This window comes from Ixodes scapularis, unplaced genomic scaffold, assembly GCF_016920785.2.
Source record: "Ixodes scapularis isolate PalLabHiFi unplaced genomic scaffold, ASM1692078v2 PGA_scaffold11__112_contigs__length_91849675, whole genome shotgun sequence".
NCBI lineage: Eukaryota > Metazoa > Arthropoda > Arachnida > Ixodida > Ixodidae > Ixodes > Ixodes scapularis.
Genome location: NW_024609837.1, coordinates 58,297,891 through 58,307,081, shown reverse-complemented (window position 1 = coordinate 58,307,081; position 9,191 = coordinate 58,297,891). Strand labels below are relative to the sequence as shown.

At 42.1% G+C, this 9,191-nt stretch overlaps 1 protein-coding gene across 1 annotated transcript in view; it reads right to left on the bottom strand.

The window, feature by feature from the left end:
* Positions 1-412: 412 nt before the first annotated feature.
* Positions 413-9,191, bottom strand: part of LOC115308859 (peptidylglycine alpha-hydroxylating monooxygenase) — an 82,548-nt gene continuing 73,769 nt past the window's right edge. Inside the window, exons 8-11 of the mRNA XM_029966967.4 lie at positions 7,353-7,429; positions 3,918-3,968; positions 1,279-1,328; positions 413-593 (exon numbers count right to left, since the gene is read on the bottom strand). Coding sequence (XP_029822827.3) covers positions 413-593; positions 1,279-1,328; positions 3,918-3,968; positions 7,353-7,429 — 359 coding nt within the window. The remainder of the gene's footprint in view (positions 594-1,278; positions 1,329-3,917; positions 3,969-7,352; positions 7,430-9,191) is intronic.

Sequence of the window (9,191 nt, the reverse complement as noted above, 5' to 3'; positions counted from 1 at the left end):
CCTGGCAGTTCGACGACGGAGGCAAAGAGTGGCCGGTCGCAGATTTTTAGCGCAAGGATCTGGCAGCAAAGAGCATCAAAGCGCCATTTCTTGGAAAATTCGGACGTCAGCGCACAGCTTTTGCAGCGGCGAGGACCCGAAACACACTTGTTCGCTCGGGAGAAGTGTGTTTCGGCGTCTCGCCGCAGCGGGGCGCCAGTCGCGTGACTCTCCTCTCATCCGTTGTCTGCCGCTCCACCTTTTCCATTTCGGCGGCCACTTCTCGTGGCGGTCTGCCAGGCTTTGTCAGTACATAGGAGGCTATCGGTCTACCCACTATCCTTCCAATCGGAGCCAATCAGAGATCGGCGTTCTGACGACACCGCAACCGCTGCGCAAGAAGCAGTCGAACTTGATCTCCGCATAGGCCGTATCAATCGAGAGTGCTGGCGTCTTCGTCGATGGCGGGCGTGACGTGGTCTTTGAGCATCGGATCTGTTCTCCAGTAGTAAGTCGGGGACGCTTCGGAGTAACACAAACCCTCTTCTAGAATCTTGTCTCCGTCTGTGTAGTACATCACATAGAAGTCGCACATCTCATCTTCCGATGTGGGGCTGTAGAGGAAAATATTGAGATCGCAATTAAAACCTTAGTGAAACCCTTTCGACACAGGCATAGTAGAGTTACAAAAACACAAATAAAACTATTACTACAATTTGAATGCTTCACAGGGGCAGTAAAAGTAGCTGGAATAATGAGCCTTATTCTATCGATGCTTCTTGCAGAAGTACGAATGAAGCGAATCTGCCTTGTAATAGGTGGCCCATTGGGCTAGTTGGTAGTTCAGATCTTCGCACAACATGAATGGAGGTTTCGTAGTATTTGAGAGATCAAATCTACGTACTATATATATATATATATATATATATATATATATATATATATATATATATATATATATATATATATATATATATATAAGTTGGCCAATAACATTGTTAGAATTCTTTCAAGCCTAGAGTGAAAGAATGTTGCGGAACACATAATAAACTATAGACGTAGATAGGAAAGGTTCCAGGGTTACCCGACAGATGGCGTCAGTGTGTTAGCTCGTCGCAATCAGTTGCGAGAGGCTTCAATGCAGTCGGTTACACTCAAACACGAATGTGCGAACCAGGATTAAGACCCACTATTTCACAGATAAAAATATGATTTCGCATGGCATATATACAACCACAATAAAATGTATGAAGCAGTGACAATTTTAGTGAATAAACATCTTTAGGTGAATATCCTCACCCTACGTAAGTGTCTCTGCTCCTGAAGTTTTTCATGGTGCAGCGTGCAGCCTGAAGCAAAAATAAAGAAATGGATAGGGAACGTATAAGCAATTGTTTAACACGAAAGAATAAATTGTAATTTTAAAGAAATGAGCCATCCACTGAATGTTTGGCAGGATCTTACTTCACTTACAGAAGCACTGTGTAGTCAGTCTTAAAAACAACACGATACAGGTACCGCTTTACTGCAACTTCGTTGCTTTTTGGTATCTTTTAGCAGTAACGAATTACTCTATTTTATAGGTGGCTTGCATCCGTACTTTTTGTACTTTTTCTAGAGTAACGACGAGAGTAACAAATTTATTTTCGCCGTTACTTTTCACGGTTTCTTCACTATTAAGGTATAATTGAACGAGTATAGTCTAGCCCTTGCTTACACTTATCAAATTATGTTTTCCGGCAACTGGGTTGTCATGTTTGGCTTGTGTCAACATGCGCCCACATTACTTGCACTTTTTGTAATACATTTAGGGTGAAGGATCATCTGCTTTTTTTTTTTGATTTGTAGCTTTATGAAAAAGTAACTTAAAAGTTAAAAGTAACGCTGCTACTTTTAAAAAGTAACTGCTACGATGTACTTTTTCCTTGCTGTAATTGCAACGGTAACTTCGCTGCTTTTATCTGAATGTAAATGTAACGAATAACTTTTTTGAAAGTAACTTACCCAAGACTGTGTGTCACGTGAAGCAAATTTTAAATAGGATTTTTCACGTTAAATGTTTAGGGAGTGTAGATATAATGCAATGATTTTTGTTACCCCTATACTATCATTTCGATACCCGCATACAACCCGCATCCCCGAAATATAAACTAAAATCCGTATTTTTCTGTATTTTTTATGTTGCGGCATCAACTACTCTGCAATTTTTAATTTTATAGTTGTAATACTTGGCTTATATTTTATCCATTTTTTTTACGCATGAGCGTTGGCGAAAATCAAACCTTGTAAAATTCGAAGCATCGGCCCCGTTTACCTTCCAGAAAGTCGTACATTAATGTACGGCAAATATCTAGACAATTGTGTTGCTTCCGTGAAGCCTTCTAGCATCAGAAACATTCACATCATCGTTTAGCAAACACGTCCAGCCTGCTCAACAAGACGCCCGCGTTCACGGTGCTTTTCGTCAGATAATTTAACGTGCGCAATGTGTACACTTGAAATGATAAACATGGCGATATTCCAGAGCCTTCTAACCCACTCATCCCCTCCCACCTCGCCTATACTTCTCTTCTTGACTCCACCCATGGTCGTGTGGCCTCCCCGCTAACCAATCAGTGTTGAGCACTTCACTCTTCCTCTCCAATCCGTCAACCAATGAGTGCCGGGGCTCGTGGCCACGCTTTTATCCAGACTCACAGAAGCTTAACCATCTATCAAACAAATGTTTAACAAATGGCTATTGGGCGTCATTCAATGGCGGTCTATAGGGCTGCCTTCTGTGTGCGAGATCCGTCTTCCACAGTTTTGTCGGGGCTACTTGTAAATTGTGGGTACCTGTAATGGTTGTGTGGATAAGCCGAGCACTGCAAGCGATTAAGCTGAACAATAAATGAAAATCTCCCCGACTTCATTAAAAACATTATCCAAGCTGATAATTGAGCACGTTCTTCAAACTGATTTCAATTCTGCTCATACGTGGGACCAATTAAGCCATTTGACAAACGATAAAACTAAAAATAAATATTAAACGCAATAACACTTCCGGGTTCACCAAGCTGTCAGATCAAGTGCTTCCCTTCATCGTTGCGCAATAGCTAATTAAGCGGCGAAAACCTTAAATTGCTGTGTAATTATACACCAGCCTAATTTCACCTCACAAATCTAACAGGAGGCATTTCACTGTAAAATATGGCGAGGAAACCTTGATTTCCATATAGTGATTAATTTTTTTTTTCATTTCAATTCAATTGTTTTGCTGTTTAGCGGGACGCGTTTCAGCGCTAAATTTAGCGTGAAAACCTGAATGGGTGTCTACACCAGTTCAATTTAGGAGGAATTGGGCGCCAAAGCACGCCGCTCTGAGGCAGACCGAGAGCGCCGAGTCAGCACCAACAAGAATAATCAAGGCCTGTGAGCTAGAATTGTGACGTCATCGCGGTGAGATTGAGCGAAGACACGGATTGGTTACGAGTGCGGCGTCATCGTTCGGCTGGGCCTTCTGTCCAATCAACGCGTCGAATCGGACGCTCGGCACCGGGTTCGGGTCCAATCGCTGACATTGCGCCATCCAACCGTGATGACGCCCCACTCTTTCTAGTGATGACGTCATGTGAAGGCCTTGCTTTCTTGGTAATATTGAGTTGTTTTACCTCTTCTGCATCCATCGCAAATCCGATAAGTCCAGGAGGAGGTGGAAAGGGTAACGCAACTCCCCACTTGAACGCCCATCGTTTTTCGACATTTCGCCGCTTGGTGTCATTTTTATGTGGAAGAGGTCTATCGATATTAAAGATGATTTATCACGCGTTATTGTTAAATGTTTTCTTCCAGATTATCTGCAACTTAGCTTATGGACGGTTCATCTCAAATGCGTTTCTTGGTTTCGTTGAATTCTAAATGTGTCCTAAATGTGTCCAGTTTAAAAGCGTGGCACCTACCAAAATATCCCCCTTCACAATTGTCACACCTTTTTTTGACGGATAAAACATCTGAAAAAAGAAAAAAAAAAGGTCAGCATTTTGAGAGCTGTAAATGTTTAATGTAGATATACGGATAGACAGCAGTCAGAGGCAGCAGGTGTTGCTGGTTTAGGGACACATTGCAAAGTGGCAAGACGAATGAACGATTGAGTGAACAGCAGTGGTGCTCTATGGACAATAGGTTACCTGGCCAGAGACCAAGCGATAACATACAGGCGCACTTTCGCGCGAGCGACAATACAAACAGCAGCATGAGGGTGCAGTACGCCGACACAACATCCCCTACTTTAGTGTATATGGAGATTTACATGAACATAAAGGCTTTATAAATCACTACAAGAGCGCTAAAAAAACTGAAAATGCTCAAATGCATACTCGCAGCCTGCGCTTGCGCACGAACGACTATAGATACAATTACATGACAATGTCGCACGCCGACACAACAGTGAACATGGTCACCAAGTCTAAAATCGAAAGTCTTGACAGTCTCTCTTAAAGTTTTCGACGATTTCATCAATATACCCTTCGCTTCACGGCACATTAAAAAGGTTGTGCACATTAAAAAGGTTTACACCCTGAAGGGCGTAAATAACGGTTCCCTGGACTAACATCCGTTGGGTGCTCGTGAGCATCCAAAAAATAAGATGGTTGTGATCTTTGCAGCATCCTAGGTACATTTTTACGAGCAGCAAGTTTACAAGCGACAAGCACCACATAAAGTTCTTACATGCACAAAAACAGCACATGCAGACACAATGAATAACACACACAAGAGTGGACTCATGACCCAGGTGACTTCTCCACCGCCTTTTATGCTCGACAATTCAGATATTCTAATTCGTAGGTGACCTTCCCCTCAATTGCAAAAGTTATACGCAACTATTTGTTTTAGTTTATGTTTCGCGTAACCCATATTATATATGTGTTCAAGGAATGTATCTTTATGTAGAAAGAATTGGTTTAGGCAAGAATTATTCGAGATCGTCGCTAAAACAACGACGGCCAAAGCGGACGTCACTGCAGTGAACTCTTCAAAAAGCGGTTCGCCTCACCATACACGCTTTTTTCGGCACCCTGTTTACATCCTGCAAAACCGAAATGTGTCTAATGCCGCAGCAGCCTATTTTAAAATTGAAGCGGGTTTATTACGTGTTAATAAGGGTCCTGAAAGAGTGTTGCCATGGGTGTACAGTCAAACCCTTTTATAACGAACAGCAGGAAACGCTACGATCAGTCCGATATAGCAAGTAATTCGATATAGCAAAAAACATTTACAACGAACTTCCACGATGCGTTTGTTGAAAGACGAGAGCATCTCTTTTTTTCTCATCTCTTCGCTTCCGCATTGTAACAACGTGCTGAAAAGATTTTTTTAAATTATTTTTTGCATGCGTGCAGATTTTTTTTTTAAGCTTATTTTTTTTTTTATTTACTTCTCTTCGTGGGCAACGTTTTGAGCTGAAAAATATGTATATATATATTTTATTTTTTTTGCGTCCATGCAGAGTGTATTTTTTAGCTTTCTCCCCTTCTGAATCGCTTCTCTTTGCTCAATTATGTTCGCAACTTGAGCTTTTGGAATTTTCTTTCTTTCCTACTTTTTTTTTTTTTGGGGGGGGGGGGGGGGGGGGAGGACAGGCCAGAAGACGAATGTTTAATTTCCGCGAGTTCAAAATCGACAATAATTCGCGGTACGTGGGTTCGTTCTAAACATGTTTCACTGCATGTCTAGAAAACAGCGTTTTTACACTCTGCAAAAGTTTTTAGATGTGCTACCAGTGGATAGCAATGAATTTACTATGAACTTGATGTCGCATACATCTGCGATTGACCTGTTCACCCGAACCTACATAACGAAGCGTGGTTTAACTCAGGCAATTCAAATGACAAACGAACCATTTGGGCCAAGGGTCCAGCCAGTATTTGTCAAAAGCTCAAAACCTGGAGCTCTCAAAAGCCGAAGTTGTGTTTCACGATCTTCATCTCACCGAATGTATTTCTTAACTATTGAACGTTTGAATAAACATAACTTGAACTCTAGAAAATCGGCGGATATAAGTAACCAAATGAAATCAACCCGATTCCCCATGGGTGGTTTGCTTTAAGGGGCACTGACACCCCCAATTTCTATTTTCTTTTTTTTTTTTTTGCCAGGCGATTTATTATGTTGTCAGAAGACTACCGAATCAAGATTTTGCTACAGCGTCACATATATTTTTAATGAACTCAAGAAACGCAACTGCTCCAAGCCGAAACTGAACTGGGGAGGAAGATAAAATATAGAGGAGGAGAAAGTTGGCGGAAGTCCCGTGGCTGATACTTTTCTCTCCCCAATCAACGTATTTTCAACTTTTTAGAAGACACAAAAAATGGGTGTGATATTTCTTTTCTCTTTTTAGTATTGTGTGTGTGTTGTCGATGACTTACGACTTTGATTATACTTGGTAGTTGTGTCTAAGCCATAGAAAACGGCACGTGGGCACAGAGAAAAGTGAGCTCGACTCAAACCGGCCAGTTCACGATCGGAGGTTTTTTGGCGGAAATAAAAGGAATTTCAAGCCTCGAATTGTATTCTGTGTAGTTGGGCTCTCATGTGTCATGTACAAATAAAAACTTGGCGATCATAAATACCCTGTCAGTTTCCCTTTAAGCCCGCATTGGTTAGAAGCAAGAACGCCTGACTAAAAAGTATGACCTAAGAAAATGTGTGCCATACAACAAAGTATGACATAAATATTTTGCAGTCCATTTTCGTCGAAGAGAAATATAACCAAGCGATTTCTTGATTAAAATTCAAGCTGAATCTATTGTAGCATGGTTGTAATAATTTCATAAAGTCGCAGTAGAAGTCACTCACTCTCCTGGTAATTAGTAGAAATACGAATGCTTTATGTGACTGAGTGGTTTGTCACGCACTATGATGAAACGGTCACCACAAAAGCGGACTTCGCATGAAAGATTGTGGACCGCGCTACGAATTAAAGTTTAACCTTAAAAAAGCCCCCGAAAGAATTTTTTTTTAACAGTCTAGGTGGGACACGCTCTCAAAAAATCAACAATGCGCAATTGAGATATCATTATAAATAGACGATGTCGAAATTCACATTGAGTGTCCTTTTAAGAGAATGCTCGTCTTTCAGTTTTCGGAACCATGCTCAGTGTCGTATCTCGAAGCTTCGTTACTTTTGCTTATGAGAGCGATACATAAATAATAGGTCCGACGTGCAGCCATTATGCTCGCGCTTTGTGATTGGTTGCACGGCGATTTTATCGGAAAATGCGGCAATCTCATTGTCTGGAGATGTCTGGGAAGCGCCCCTCCCCCTGCGTTTCTTAGACTGGCGACGACTATAGCATAGTGGGGTAAAAAAACAACAACAACATAAAGCTTGCCTGTGGATCGAGGGGATTGCTTTTGCCAATATTAATCCAGGTTCCATTTCTAACAATATAGCCAGTTACAGCTTTTCCTGCAAATTAAAAAAAACACATCTAAACTACTACAATAATAACCCGCTTAAAAAAAAAATATCTGCGAGATTTTTATGTCGATGCATAATGGTGCAGGCGCGCCTATGTAGACCTTTCGCCGAGTTGCCCAAGCGTCAAAGAGAGTGCCGGGAACGTACACGCGCACGCGCAGCACGCGCAGTCAGCACGCGCAGCATGCGCTGCGCGTGCTGGCGTCTGCAGCTGTAACTGTTCGAAAACAGAACTCTAAAACAAATGGCACTTCGCTCGCGCGTTCCACAAACGCTTTATTTTGGTTATTCACGTCTAATAGTTTGTATAAGGAAGGCGAGCGTGTGCAGCTTGTGGATCTACGCTCCCAGCATTATCTTGGATGCTTGGGTAATTTAGCGAAAAGCAACGTTACTAGAACCACTCAGTTGGGAAACTGCCATAGAGCCTGCTTTGAAAAAGTGGCTCCGATCCGTACTCGAGAACCGAGCTAATGGCGATTGCAACGCCACCATTTCTCCTGCAGCGTCCCTTGCTAGAACTGCACGGCTGCAGGTATGGTTCTAGTCGAGTCGGGTAAGGGCCAGTGGCGCCATCTCGGAGGGCCATCTCGCAGTAGCTATATGAAGCAACTTTCATGTTTCAACTCGTCGCTAAAGAGTGGCGCTCTTATCGTATTTTGCTCGGTCTCGGTGGACGCCAGAGGTCCAGGTTTCAAGGGTGAGTTTCCCAACTGGCTGTTTTAGTAACGTTGGCGAAAAGTCTATGCGGAGAGCAAGTCTTCTGCTTCTTGCGCAGCAGTTGCGGTGACGTCTGGACGACCCCGAGCTCTGATTGGCTTCGATTGAAAGAAATGATGTTGGGTGTACCTCAATGCTAGGTGCCTCGAAGTCTACCCACTATTTTTTTTTCGATTAGCCAATGAGAGCACGGGATCTGACATCATCGCAGACCCTGTGCGAGAAGCAGAAAAACTTGTGTTCCGCATTGTATTGCGCACTTCAACCAAGCAGAAGATTAGTTTATGACGAAAGGTGTATAAAGTACTGCGCCCCGGTCATTGAGATGACGAGAAATCTTAAATGCTTAATCGACCGAGACCTACTGTTTCCAAAATCCTTCGTGACACTAGTAGCGTATAAGACAATGTATACAGCATGTATCTTGCTCTAAAAGGTTTCCGAGTGTCATAGCCGTAAAAGGACAACAAAAATAACAAAGACAACAACAACAACAAGAACCTTAATTAACGTAATTTTCCTGGAGCGAACTATACAAGAATGATAATTTTATTTCAGATCATTTATTTTGACGAGACGTGACAAATTTTGTGAATTGCGGAGTATGTTAATGATGATCTATGTGTGTTACGAGGTTTTTTTGTTTTTTTTTTGTTAGATATTAAAGCGGGCATTTGTGAAGATGTGCAGTGTAGGAGAATTTGCCACGCGCGGATTTGACACCAGGTGTGGGCAATTTGAATAAAGCTTTTTTTTTAGCCTAAATTTGTCCCCGCAGGCTATACACAGGAAGTGGGCTATGGTCCGCCAAGTACGGTATACCTTAACCTTCAGAACAATGTACAAATCGACCTGTGCTGCTCAAAAAACGTTGCGTAACTTATAAGACTGACTTAGATGCAAAAACAAGCACATGAGACACCATTTAATGCCCCGGAGAATAAAAACTCCCAATATTTTGTGGATTGTTGTAGAACAAATAAACTAAAACGCGTATTCAGCGCCCAAAAAAACCTATAAATCTCGTCTC